The sequence below is a fragment of the Lagopus leucura genome, unplaced genomic scaffold, assembly GCF_019238085.1.
Source record: "Lagopus leucura isolate 7727_CA_CO unplaced genomic scaffold, USGS_WTPT01 Super-Scaffold_100002, whole genome shotgun sequence".
In the NCBI taxonomy this organism is placed as follows: Eukaryota; Metazoa; Chordata; class Aves; order Galliformes; family Phasianidae; genus Lagopus; species Lagopus leucura.
Genome location: NW_024962263.1, coordinates 13990079 through 14004433, shown reverse-complemented (window position 1 = coordinate 14004433; position 14355 = coordinate 13990079). Strand labels below are relative to the sequence as shown.

At 36.0% G+C, this 14355-nt stretch overlaps 1 protein-coding gene across 1 annotated transcript in view; it reads left to right on the top strand.

Annotated features, from left to right (window-relative positions):
- Nucleotides 1-14355, top strand: part of CDH6 (cadherin 6) — a 106800-nt gene that overhangs the window by 82667 nt on the left and 9778 nt on the right. The window contains exons 5-9 of the mRNA XM_042869293.1: nt 558-677; nt 2698-2865; nt 4390-4577; nt 6018-6271; nt 12555-12691. Coding sequence (XP_042725227.1) covers nt 558-677; nt 2698-2865; nt 4390-4577; nt 6018-6271; nt 12555-12691 — 867 coding nt within the window. The remainder of the gene's footprint in view (nt 1-557; nt 678-2697; nt 2866-4389; nt 4578-6017; nt 6272-12554; nt 12692-14355) is intronic.

Below are 14355 nucleotides of genomic sequence, written 5' to 3'. Positions count from 1 at the left end.
AGTATGTGAAGTGAATGCTTTATTCACAAATCTGCTTAAAATCTTAAAACTTAAGCTCATTTATCACATTTGTTAACACTTTGACCAGGATTCAAAAACATTTATTTCTCTAAAAGATATGTAAAAAAACCAGATTTACATTCTGATGTTGAACACCTTAAAGTCTAATATTGTTCCAACTGTAAATTTTAATTTAACCTGTTACAAGCATGAGTAAATTTGTGAAAGTATGCTCTTGAGCCAGATTCAAACTCTAAACATCTTCCATATCTAATGAAAGCTGGGTTTCTGATTTGTTCCTAAAACTTATGATAAAGGATTTATGTATCCAATTGATAACTGCAGTTTTATGAACTGAGAAAAATCCAGCTATTATTTTAGTTTGGAAACTGGAGAGCAGAATAACTCCTACTAAATAAGGACATTTCTACTTTTTGCCACGTTTGACTTGAACCTCAGCTATGCTTTTCTTTATCACAAACTGTCTCAGCCATGAGAAAGAAAAAAAAGAAAAAAGAAAGAAAAAAAAAGATTTTAACTTTCTTTTATCATTGCAGGTACCTTTGTTGTACAAGTCACTGCAACTGATGCCGATGATCCTACATATGGGAACAGCGCTAAAGTTGTCTACAGCATTCTCCAGGGACAACCATATTTCTCCGTAGAATCCGAGACAGGTCAGAAGACCTTGTCTGTCATTCTGTGACAATGTCTGCAATTTAAAATGACGTGCTAAGCCAAGCTAGGACATATTAGTCAAAAACTTCAAAGAGATTTTATCTTATTCAGTGCAAAATCTGACAAACTTAATTGAGCAATACATCTGTAAACATGACACCTACAATATTTTAATCTAAAAGCAAAATCTAATAAATACGATTAGTACTGAATGTGAAACAGTTTTCAATCATTTTTAACAAGCAGTGGTACAGAGACTGCTGTAGATGCTTAAATTAAACCAAATAGGTTGGCTTTTAGAAGAAAATGAGAAAACAGGTGGGTGTGCAAAAAAAGTGCTTAATCCTCATATCTCTTCATAATGGCTAAATTAAGACTGAGGGTTTGCTTGTTTTTTTTTTTTTGTTTTTTTTTTTTTTTATTTTCCTCCTGCTTCTTCAAAACTTGTTTAAAGTAATTATAATTTCTGTACATCTGCAACATATCACTTTAATGCTAATTTTATGAAAGAAATCTTAATTAAGAATAATGATAGAAGAGGTAAAATTGGCTGTTGAGCTACACTAGCAGATCACGAATTGCAAACTTCTGAGTTCTGTTTTTGGAATATATTTAAATTATACACAGTGACTAGAATTTTTTATGGGCTGAATAACAGACTGCTTTGCAGCCTGTGTGTGTAAAACATGAATTCTGACTGATCAAATCTGCTGTACTACTACACTATCCCACTACACAGATAATCTCAGGACTTATGTCAAATTTCTACAAGTAATAAAAGATTTCAAGAGGCTCCTTAAATAGGAATATCCATTCTGATAGTTTGCTTGAAGCTAGAGATAATGGTTGTCCTCAACATCCTTACAGGAAAAGAATGGCATTCCAGACAATTAATCAGGTTTTAAAATTGTTTCTTATCTAAATCTTAGAGACTTGGGCAAGGTAAAGATGAGATGTCAGAGAAAAACATGAGATGAAAAAAAATACATATGAAAAAAAGGGAAGCCAATATCAAAGGGAGCATGAGGTATTAGATAGTACAAGAAAGAGGATTTCTGCACTGATGCATGCATTCTCACTTGGAAAGTATAATATCTGTTCTTAGAGTTATAACACGGATAATGCACCCAGGAGTTTAGCAGTAATAACCTTTTAGCAAGAAGGTTGTATGAGGAATGGAAGGGAAGCAAGGTAAACCACAGACTTGGTCGTGCTCACATGGAAATCAATTGCAAAACTCCTAGAGTCAAATAAGTCATTCTTGAAGCTGTTATGAATTTTCCCATGGATTTCAGTGCTTGGATTTCATCCCTTTTGTCTACAAAGGAGTCAGTTCTTAGCCTTAAGATACCCAGCCAGAACACAAGCATTTTGCTTCGTGGTAAATCTAAATGACTGAATTTCAATAGGAGTTGGGCTTAAAAATGACTTTGTACCTTTGAAGAAGGAACAGACTGGCAAAATCATTTAAATTAATGTATAAATAGAAATATATATACTTGGGCTTACAGCCTTTTTAATTAACTTCTCCCATTTTAATGTTGTCGTATTGCCTCTTTAATGATGTATTGCTGAAGTTAGCTTTTTCCCTTATTTCCTTTCTTTCTTTCTTTTTTTTTTTTTTCTGTCAAAATGAAAATACTGACAGAACAGGAGAGAAAACATGGAGCGCATTATAACAAACAATGAGCCTTCTTCCAGTTCAGTGAGAGACTTTAGCATGGAACTGAAAGGGTGTAGATGTTATGTAAAATAACACTGCTCACAGATAGGTAGAACATCTTTCTGGGAATGTCATTACTGTTGTGTCTGTCACATAGACAGCAGCATGAGAGGTGATATGAGAGGTCTGTAATTTAATGTGCCATCTCATAACAGTGAATATTTGTATTGGGCAAAGTTTACTCGTTACAACAGAGATTGCTTTGTTCCTTAGGATGTGGGTTTTTTTTTAATAACAGGTTTCATCGATGTCAATACATTACTTGTGAAGTTTCCTTTTTAATTTTCACATTTTAGGTATTATTAAAACTGCTTTGCTAAACATGGATCGTGAAAACAGGGAGCAATATCAAGTGGTCATCCAGGCTAAGGACATGGGAGGCCAGATGGGCGGATTATCAGGAACCACCACTGTGAACATCACGCTGACCGACGTAAATGACAATCCTCCTCGGTTCCCCCAGAGTATGGAATATTTATATTCTAAGTTTTTACAGTAAAATAAACAAGAATTTAGTATTTTTGTATTTTTTTTTAAGTCAAGTTTCTGCTGTCATGAATTTAGAGAGTACGACTTCACTTGAGAAAGAAAAAGGGAATACACAAGCAAGAAGTAGGATCTTGCTAAGGTTAATTACAATCATTAGGAAGCTTACCTTTAATATTTTTACTACATCTGCAATAAATAGTCCAAGAAGTGAATTAACAAACAGAAACAACTTCTATTTTTTGCTACCTATAAACTTATCTATTAAACTATAAGCTTTGACTGATACAATCTATATTTTCTGATCAATATTGTTTTTATAAAAGACCTTGTGGTCAACTGCATTTTAAGGAGTCTGTTCTAGTCCAACATATTTAACTTTTGAAGTATTTAATTAAGAATGTAAAATGATCCCCAGAGTAACTCTATCAAAATGAGTGTTTTTACCTAGGAAACACTTTCCTCAGTGGGTTCTCCTATATTCATTGCAAGCAGAAACAAAGGCACATATATAAATATACCAGATATTTCTGCCTATTGTCCTCCTCTTGCCTCAGATCATTTAGACAGCTGTGTAATATTTAAGGGAAACAGTTGAGTCAGATCTTTTAGAAAGCCATTTTTATTAATGATTGTTCATTGCCATAAGTGATTCAATGTGATTCAGTGTTCATTCACTTTTCTTCCTCTCTCTTTTTCCCTCCTTCATCTTTGCTTCATCTTACACTGCTCTGTGTGTATATGTGTGTATCAGAGTGTCAGTGTGTGTCAAAGTCAAAAGCAGCTGTTCAAGAAAATAATTGCAGATACTATCAGACAAATCACCAAGCTTTGGCAGTTAAGTCACTGGGAATGTTATTGGAAGCAACTTGTCATTTATGTTCAAAGTCTCTTCTTAGCTGTGGGCAAAATGTTTCCATTTAAATTTAAACAAGTTAAGAGGAAATATAGCACTCTGCCTCCAATGAGTTAATTATACATCTCTGGACATGAGTGTCTTCAGTATAAAAGCCAAAGATATAGCCTCATAATGCCAACATTCCCCAAGCAGTTTTTTCTCAGGGGACAAATTCAGTGCAGCATATTAGTAATAGGCATTTGAGCCAGATTTGCTTTTAGTGGGCTTTTAGTGATACTAAACTGCATTGGCCTCTGGCAGGTCTTAATATTTTATTTGTCTTTTGACCTCAAAACATTTTTCATATAGTGTTTTGTTACTGTTAACACAGACTGATAGTATCTAGGAAAGGACATATGTTGCTAAAGTTGCATATACGTAGGAAAAAAAATCCCTTCATACTAGAAAAAAAAAGGTAGAAAATAAGTTACTTTTATCCCTATGAAAGTTAGGCAGAGGCTGAATGCTTTTGCACCAGGAAAGTACAAAGACAAAGCCACTCAGCAACTCATCTGTTCATTCCCAACAGGACAGTGTGTTCAGAAATAGCGTCCAAAATACCATGAGTCTGACTGACAAAAGTTTCCTCCTCCATCTACTGTAGGCACCTACCAATTCAGAGCTCCTGAGTCCACGCCACCTGACTCACCAATTGGCAGGATTAAAGCTAACGATGCAGATGTGGATGAAAACGCAGAGATTGAATACAGCATCACTGAGGGTGATGGATATGACATGTTTGGAATTACCACAGACAAGGACACACAGGAAGGAATCATAACTGTCAAAAAGGTACACATCCTAACACACTTCATACCAACCTCAAAAATACCAGGAAAAAATGTATCTACCACATTTTCCATTGCTTTCCATTTTTAGTGCAACATGTAGTTTATTAAATTGCTATCTATCTCTGCAATATTACCTATATAAATTTTCTTTTATACATTTAGGATTTCTCCTTTACAAAAATAACACACATAATTTGAGAGTACATAATCTATGAAGTGGGATAGAACTGAGAAAATTCTGTCTGAACGTGTCTACAGGACAACTCAAGGAGTCACCCAACTGTGACATTGTTTCTATCATGCATACAGGATTTGTTCACTTCTTAGAAATGTGCTGTATTAAAACCACAGTAATATTCAGTGTCACACAGCCTGCTTTGCACCATCAAAAGATACTGAATTGTATAGCTATAACATATCAAAGTACAAAAACAAATTTATTTGTCTCATGCTATAAAGATACAATTAATAAACCCATTAGCATGCTTTTCCTTCAGAAAAGAAAAGAAAAGAAAAGAAAACAAAACAAAAAACAGTGCTGTCTTGGATCACAGTGGACACCATCTACTATGCTGCATGTTGGCTGTCAGAAAAGGTTTGAGAAATATTGTTTACAGTGGGCTATCAGGCAAGCTTGATAAGGTTACAGATATCATCCTCCATCAGTTCAAGTTCAGTCATTGCTAAATAGACATGGTGTAGATTTTATAAACATAACTTGCATTTGATATCAGTACAACACCTGTCATTACTTGTTTTTTAAGAGATGCCTTTAAGGGGCTGATTATGATATCAGTCTAGCTCTGTTTGCATTTCTGTCTCTTGGTGATTGAAGCTGTGAATCTTCTACAGCCTAACAGAAAAGTGTGATAACTAGTCTCTCCCCACATTACTCTAAGGAATGTAAGAAATGGTTCCTAAATTCTTCTTCTTCATATTTTATCAGTGTGATACGGTCATAGCCTATCATAAAATTATGTGGGTGGCCCTGAATGTCTTCTGACACCAAATAACACAGTGATTCATTTCAGTGATGAAACGTCAACATGTTAGAAAGGAGCTCCTAGAGAATCCCCCTTTAGTGTATGGTGCTTAAGGTCAAGAGTCCAGAAAGCAACAAAATTTCAAAACCAACAGGATAAAAAGCGTGAAGAGTTGAGGCTATTTAAGAAGGTACAGTTAATATGAATTTGGAAGTTCTTGACACAGAATTCCCTGCCAAAGTTTTTTTTGTTTTTGTTTTGTTTTGTTTTTCTATAACTTACCATCAGCACAAAGAGCCCCAACTTTCTTCTCTCTTCTGGCATGTTAATTCCAGTTCAGGCTCTTGTAAGCAAGCACAGGCTTCCATCACCCAGTTTATTTAGATACCCTTGTCTGCTCGGCACAGCTATCCCCACAGACTTCTCAAGTTTTTTTGTTTGTTTGTTTCTCTTCCCAGGCACTGGATTTTGAAAATAAAAACTTGTATATTCTGAAGGTGGAAGCCACCAATACTCACGTGGACCCTCGATTCCTCTACTTGGGGCCATTCAAGGATTCAGCCACAATCAGAATTCAAGTGGAAGATGTAGATGAACCCCCTGTGTTCAGCAGACCAGCATATATAATTGAAGTGAAAGAAGATGTTCCAATAAACAGTGTAATAGGAACAGTAACAGCACAGGATCCAGATGCTGCCAAGAACACTGTCAAGTAAGCACAGACTTTCAGCTCACTCTGAAATTCTTTTACTGCTTTGATTTTGCTCTTTTTTTTTCATGTGAGAAGAAGAGAACAGAGAAATCCGTTTTGAGAATGAAACTGTTCGGGTATGCTTATATATGGAGTAGCATAGCTGGCAAATGATCTCTCTTACTTGAGCATATCTGTGCATGTGTGATTGTGTTTGCATGGCACTTGCATCTCGAATTATATCCTAGCCTCTTCAGCAAATAATGTTTGTGGTTATTTCTACTATGGAAGAGTTTACTGGGAAGGAACACTATGATGATGCTAGTGCTCTCCTTCCACCTCCAACATTTTCCAGTGCGCTGTGGTGCATCCTTTTGGCTATATGACAGGGAAGTGATTCAGCAGCTTCTCCCATCCATTCATGTCTGTTTATCAGAGGTCACATTTATCTTCTACACACCACTAACATAAATGCCTTAAAAGCACTTGTTTCACACACAGACCCTGTTCTCACTTATATCAGCGTAAGGTTAGTATGATACAAATCAGGCTCATGGACTTCATAAATTACAGTTGCTATGACTCAGTAAATTAGTCTTAGAGGAAATGGAGTAAATGCTAAGGTTGGTGTAGCAAAACCTAAGCCTTCATTTTTATTTTTATTTTTTGTAAATTAAAAGGTCTGAGTACGTCTGAAAACTGGAGTAGTGAAGTACTTAAATTCTATTAGATGGATATTTAGAAATTCTTTCATATTCTGTGTGTTTTAATTAGAGTTCATTGCTGCTGACAAGGCAGGAAGAGGAGGAAATGAAAAAAAAACAGCAATATTAAATCCAGGTCAATTTTTAGCATGTCTCTGGTTTAGGCATGTTAGGAAATGCAATAGTGTGTTTAGATCAAAGATAGAACAATACAGGTTTAATAAAAATCCAATCTGTCAATACTTTGTACATCTGCAAACAGCTATCTTTCATCAAGATGTCTTGCAGTGCTTATGAAGCATGTGTAAGTTTTAAGCTCTCAGCTCATCTTGTGAGATGGGTAAATACTGCTATCTTAATTTCCTAGAAGAAGATATCTGGCAGAAACACTCTCTGTTTGAACGCCTTGCCCTGCACGTGAATTCTTGTTTAAGACTAAGCCTTTAAATTTTAATTAAGGTTTGCTTTCATTTATGTCATTGGCATGCAACAATTGTAGGAAGTTCTGGATTAGAAGAGAGAGTATAGTGACTTGAAGGGCAACATAGGGTTTTGCTGACTGTGGTGAGTTTCAGGGAAAGAATAAATACCATCTATAGCGTGTCTTCATGGGTATGCTAGCATGATGATGAAAAATTGCTTGAGGTGAAACCCAGGCAGAACCCTTCCAGTCCTCATATAAACATACTTTTTCATATCTAATGGCACTAGAGAATGAGGGGAATGCTTCTCTGATTCCCTCTGCTCCCCTGTTGTGATAACTATAACCACTTGAATTTCACACCAGCACCACCTCTTAATTGTTAAGCATTTTACAGTGGATAGGGATTATACTGTACACTGAGTGTCGCCTATTGGCTCTTTTCTATTAATTGAATGTGTGTGATAAAATTTATCTATCATTCAAAGGGCAGTTATTAAGCACTGTACAGGTACTCTACATATTAAAATATAATTACTGAACAAATTTGAGTCGAAATGTCAAAATTGATGCAGAACAGCAGAAAATCTGTCTTCTTTACACACTAGTAATATGAAACAATAAGAAAGAAAAGAGAAGAAAAATAAAAATGAGGAAGAAGTTAGAGTAACAGAAGCAAACATAGAAACAATAAATAGGAAAACCAGTAAGAGGGAAAGGAACTCAGCAGAGAGAAGCAGCCTGTGAGACAATAAATGCACATAGGTTGTTCCAAAAGTAATGCTTCTTATTTATTTCCATGGAAACTAGAGCAGATATAAAGAGCATAATAATGCTATTTAAGAGAGCACATTCTTAGCTACAAAACACTGTTTTTCAACACAGTCACCACTATCAGCTATGCATTTTCACCAGCAATGAACAAAAGCCTGCATTCTGTATTCATAAAAATCTGCACCAGTGAAGATGACTCATTGCTGTTGTTGTCTCCATTGCCAAAACACACCACCCACTGCCTTACTCTGCTTACAGTTCAGTCTCCATAAATATTTAGCAAGTATTGATGAATGTCAATGACTGCAATCTTTTCCTCATGGAGGAATTCAATAACACACCTTTGTTTCATATGCACTTCCATATCAGATAGCCCCTCTGCTGCCATCTGTCACGTGGCAACAAAATGTAAAAGAATCTCGATGGGAAGGTTCAGCCTTTACTGCCATACCTCTGATACAGTGGGACAACATAATAAAATAGGTGGCATTACTTTTGGAGCAGCCCTCATAATTTTATGGTGCTAACGCATTGGATATCTCCTAGAATTTAGGGTCAGAGGTTGAGTCTGCATTTTTTTGACAGGGTGATTTTTTTCCATCATGCAATGGAGGTGTTAAATCTGATTTTCGCTCTGGGAAGATGCAATTAGACTGTATATATATGGCTTGTCACTTGCTTGTCAATTTTCCTTGACAGTTAAAAATAAAATCTTTAGATAATTGATATTACAATGAAAACCCTTCATTTTCTCCTCTACTTGAGTGAAGATTTCTCTTTTTAAACAAACCGAGTCCTAACTCTGTTAAATGAAAGCCCCTTTGATCTTCCATTAAAGGAAACCTTCACAATATCATTATGAAAATGCATTATGAAAAATTCACACGCACATCCCTTCCTGACCCACAAATCTTCCTGACTTGTGGTTGCATTAGACAGCAAGCTGCTGGGCGTCAGGAGACAATGAAGCAATAGACAAATATGAGGTGGATATCTGCCCTGGTTGAAGAGTGCATCGTTGTCTGTGACCTATGTATCAGTAGATCATCAGTCCAGCTCTTATAAATTAGCTTTTCTGCTATGTAACATTAAGGAATTATAAAAATACACCAATAAATGTTTGGCTATATGTTTAAATAACCATCCATGCATAGCAATGTTCATACACTCCTGATTAATATTCCGCTGTCCAGCTGTGCTATGAAAAAAGTTTTGCATTCTGCTTCTCCTTGATCTAAACAGAAATGATGTTATGAACCTCTGCATACTGAAGGAAAAAAAAAAATAAAAAGCTGCAATTGGCATTGCTGTATTGTACATCAGATCTCTGTAAATTGCTAGTTGAGGTTTTTTTTGCTATAATATCTCCTTAGAGTCATAATGAAGTTCATCAGTCACTGGAGCTGTCTCCCTGCTGTGATTTGATTTACAAAAGTTTCCTAGATTAAAATGATCCGCAAACAAATGTAAGGCTTAATTTTGTTTGTGTATTTTAATGACAACATATTTGCATGTGTTAGATTCTCTCTTTCACTTGCCCCTTCTTCCTGTTATGTACAAGGAGAGAATGGAATATATATAGATACCTTTTAACTGTCTAGCTTGTCAATTCCTCGAGGTTTGAAAGTGATGAGGTCCTGAAATCTGACAAATACGCACCAGTAATTTTATTAAATAAGTGTAAAACAGAGTTGGATGTTGTCTGCTTAATTCTTACTGTATTATGATCCATAAGTCAGAATCACCACCAGTTCCGAATAATTAACAGTCCTTGACCAAAAGAGACTGGATTATACAAACTGAGAAACAGAAGTGACACTCTGGCTTATTAAAATCATCTTTCTAGTCGAGGGTTAATGATATAATTAGAATATGCTTTAACTGCATTGACCTTGTTTGTATTTTCCCTTGAATATGAAGAAATAAAATTAACATTTCATTAAGAAGCTGTTCTCTGGTTATTTTTTTTTCTTTTTTCTCAGTTCAACTTTCCTCTGCACAAACAACTGAACATACATTTGGTTTTACTAGGATTTACATTTTTAAATTCTTAATGTTTTGAGAAGAAGTCTTCAATGTATAAAGCTGCAGAACATTTTCTTTCATTTCACTCAGATACTGTATCACAGATGCGATTGAATCTGGGCAATCTTAGAAAGTAATGATAGCGATTACAATATGTCAAGGCATTAAAATATGCTAAGGCTGTAAGATATGTTAAGTCCATTCATAATATGAAGCACGTGTGAAGGCATAACTGAAGAAAAAAAGAACAACAGACAACTCATGCCTACAGCTAGATACTTTCTTAAATATCTTGCTGAATAAGAGACTGAAACATACTATTAGAGCTGGCCAGAATAGCTAATCTATGGAAAATCCTGGTATTTTCATTTCAAACAAGAATGAAAAATCTAGATGTACTGTGAAATGGAAATACTGAAGTATTTCAGCTGAAAGATATGGAAATGAGCTGCAGAATGTCTGAAAAATGACTGAATTCACAAAATACCAACATAATATCGTATAAAAGCCTGAATGAATGAAAGTTAAAATGAAATGTTTACCATATCAAATACTTACTTTGTCAAAATATACGAGAGTCAGACTGCTTGGTATAAACTTGTTTCCATCAAACATTTCAGCTAAGTCAACAAATTCATGTGTAATATTTACATTTGGACAAAACTACATGGTTTGCTGAAGCTGTCCTGTCACTCAGTGCTGCCTGTTCCATACCTTCGTGCATACTTTGTTCAAGCTGTCAGTAATGCTATAATGGTGCACTGAGGAACTAGGCTAGTGACACCAAAGTTGTCTTCACACAGATAAAATTTTTGTATTCTTAGTCAACTGACAGTGAAGAACAAGGACTAAATCAGATCTTGAAAAACTAGGAGGGTATGCCTATGCAAATACTACCAAATTAGCTTGCTCTCTGAGTATCTTTGAATGTAATTTGGTTGTTTCCATAGAAATTGAATGTGTAAAACGAAAAGTAATTATTCAAAATAATTAATGCTTACTACAATTTTAGGAAGGTACTTTCCACTAAATTCTCATTTAAAATAAGACTAGTTTAACTTGCTGTGGATATCATATCCCATTTTTTTTTTTTCAGTTGAAAAGAGAAACCATGAAGTTACAAAATAATTAGTAGGTTAGTGCTTTCAACTTAAACCTTTCTTAAAATCATTTTTGAGCTAGGCTCTTCCATTTATTCCTATCTGTGTGCAAGATCATTCTCAGAAGTTAAGAAACTGCACAGGCCCTGGGAAATCTGCGCAGAATAGAGGACATCTCACAGAGCTGTGCCTACAGCGGAGAAGAGAGTGAATTTTTTTCTTCATCCTCTGCATTCCCTTCAATTCTTGAAAATGAACTCAGCCAGTCATTCTCCTGGCCCAGTTTTCACCTGATTGCATGCTAGCTCAGCTGTATCTCAGTTTTATCTTTGCCTACACATAGCAGTAGCTTCCTTGCCTCCACTGATACGGAGACCAAGAAAGGACACTGGGCTTCATAAGTTTCTGTTCTGGATTGTACCCCAGTACACACTCAACCTGCAACAAGAGCAGAATAATACAATTGCATTCTTGTTTTAAAAACATCAGAAACACATTTCTGTCAAAATCTTCATCATTTAGAATTTTTTTTTTTTCTGCATGAGAGATAAAACATTTGGATTAGGACAACTGAACACTGTCACTGGAGAGTTTTGCTTTTAAAGTTGTATTCAGATCAGCAGGAAAAGAAAGAGTAAGATCAGATTGAAAAATTGTTCTGGTATTTAGACTATGCGCTTGTTAGCATTTGTTTTCACATTTGGATACCAAGAAGTAGGGCTGTGCATGTTAGTTTTAATGAATTACAGGAAACCTTTATGTGATATACATTGTGGAATAATGAATCTCTTTCCCACACCAACCTGTTATTTTGGGGGCAATCCTTTTTAACCCTGGAAAGTGAAAGGCAGAAATGCCTCCTGGCCTTCAAATTTGCTACCAAAAATTATTTGGAACAGTTAGGATATAAAGCCATTAAAAAAGGATTTGATAATGGGAAAGCCAACTCAGCCTCAAAATAATTTCATATCTTTCAGGACACAGACTTCACATTTCTCACTAAAAACAAAGCTTTGATGATTCTCAGAGGTATGTAAATTCCACAGTAATCCATTCATTCAATGACAATGCCCCACCTTCTAAATCAAACCTCCAGTGTGTCATTATCCAGAAGCTCAGAAAAAGCTCTTTGTGTGAATATATAAAGACACCGAAGCCTGCACTGAAAACAAAAGGCAACCCCATTTAATGGGTGTTTGACGTCTAGTCTTAGAAAATGGTTTAAGTACATAGAAAATAAATGGAAAACAATCTTCTAACTCCTCTCTCTGCATTTGCAGGTATTCTGTAGATCGACACACTGATATGGACAGAGTATTCAACATCAACTCAGGAAATGGTTCAATATTTACTTCAAAAACTCTTGACCGGGAAACATTGCTATGGCACAACATTACAGTAATAGCAGCAGAGATCAGTAAGTCAAACCTAAATACCACTGCTGTTCCTGATGTAATGAACTTAGCCTTCTAACTGAGAGTGTGGAAAGCACAGCTGGACAGATGTCAGGTTATATGGATAGGCCGCTCAATACTAATGAAGAAGTGGTAACTCTGAAAAAATGGTCTACAGTTTTGTGTTTACTCAGGATGCAGTGCATGAAGAGGTAACAGCTGAGAAGGGAGGAAAGCAAGAATTCTATATTTTCTGATCAGTAATTGTCACAATGACTCTATGAGTTCCAAACCGTGGTATGCAGCAAATGAAATGGCTTATGGTTGAATGGCATTCCTTGAGTGACTTTGTTCTGATCCAGACTGAATGGCAGGATGTTTTCAGTTAGGGATGAGGTGGCTGGGCTGAGCTAGGTGCCCAAGTCTTAATCAGCTTTTTTATTTTTTCAATTTCTAACTTCTGTATTTATTTTCTTTAATTCAGAATACCAGGTTACAAACTTGTCTGTTGCTTAGTTTAGGACTGGTCAGAAAAAGTAATCTTGTGGTTACGGTAGTCATGTTTATTTTATGAACTGACATGCCAGGGATCTAGATAAAGCCATGTATGCTAAGCAGCCTTAATGAGCCTCTTTATTTTAATGTTCCACCTATAAACATATGGCATATTACAGAATACAATCCCATTCACCTTTGCAGACTCCCAGTGCCTACGACAATGAAGCATGACAGAATGGTAGATTGATCTAGTATTATCAGATCTGGGACTGTCCCAGAGGTTAAATGGCATTTTTTTCAAGAATGTGATCTGAGAGAAATACAAGTTCTACTTTCTCATTTTGAGTGTATGTTTGTGTATGGCTCACTCAGCTGCTGAATGCTGAGAAGAATGTAACTAAGAGGTACTTGACTCCAGTTTTCTTTACTCTGCAGAGGGTTTTTTTTGTTCGTTTTGGTGGGGTTTTTTGTTTTTGTTTTTTTTTTTTTTAAGCTGAAAACTGTTGTGATACATGTGGTACTAGTGAGGCAAACAGATGGCCTTGTGCACAGAAGACCAGTGCACTAGGGCCTACAGGAATTATGTTTTTTTAAAATAGTTTTTTCTCTCTCTTAAGCTTGCACCTTTTTATGCCAGGTATGTGGTTTCTGCATACCAAACACTGACATCTAGCTGTTTGCCAGATGTTTGTGTTTCTGTAAAGTCTTTAAAGGAGTGGTCTAGGGTCAAGAGTTGTACACTAGAGACAGTGCTCCTGGATAGGAGAGGAGGGAAAAAATAAACACCTAAAAAGGAAAGAATACCAAGAAGCACACTTACTTTGATCCCAGTGGAACTGAAATAACATGCACTGCAGCAAACTGTGTAGTATCTGAAAACCATGTTAGTATCCATATGAAATACTCATTTCAGTCCTTTCCTCGTTCCCTCAGGGCAGAGCTTCTACTGGGCCAAATGCTCTCAGTTAAACCTTCTGAGTCTGAAACAAGTTTCTTCCTTAATTACAATTCTTCTTTACTCTGAAACATTGCAAGCTGCAACTGTCTTCCCAGGCTGTACATCTCTGAGCCTAGACCAAATTTGGCATAACTAGGGTATATGCCTTCCAAAGGCAATTTTCTTGGCTGAAAAGCAGCTACTACTGAAACAAGGCTTAGTCTGATCCAGGCTACCTCACTAATTTTAGTC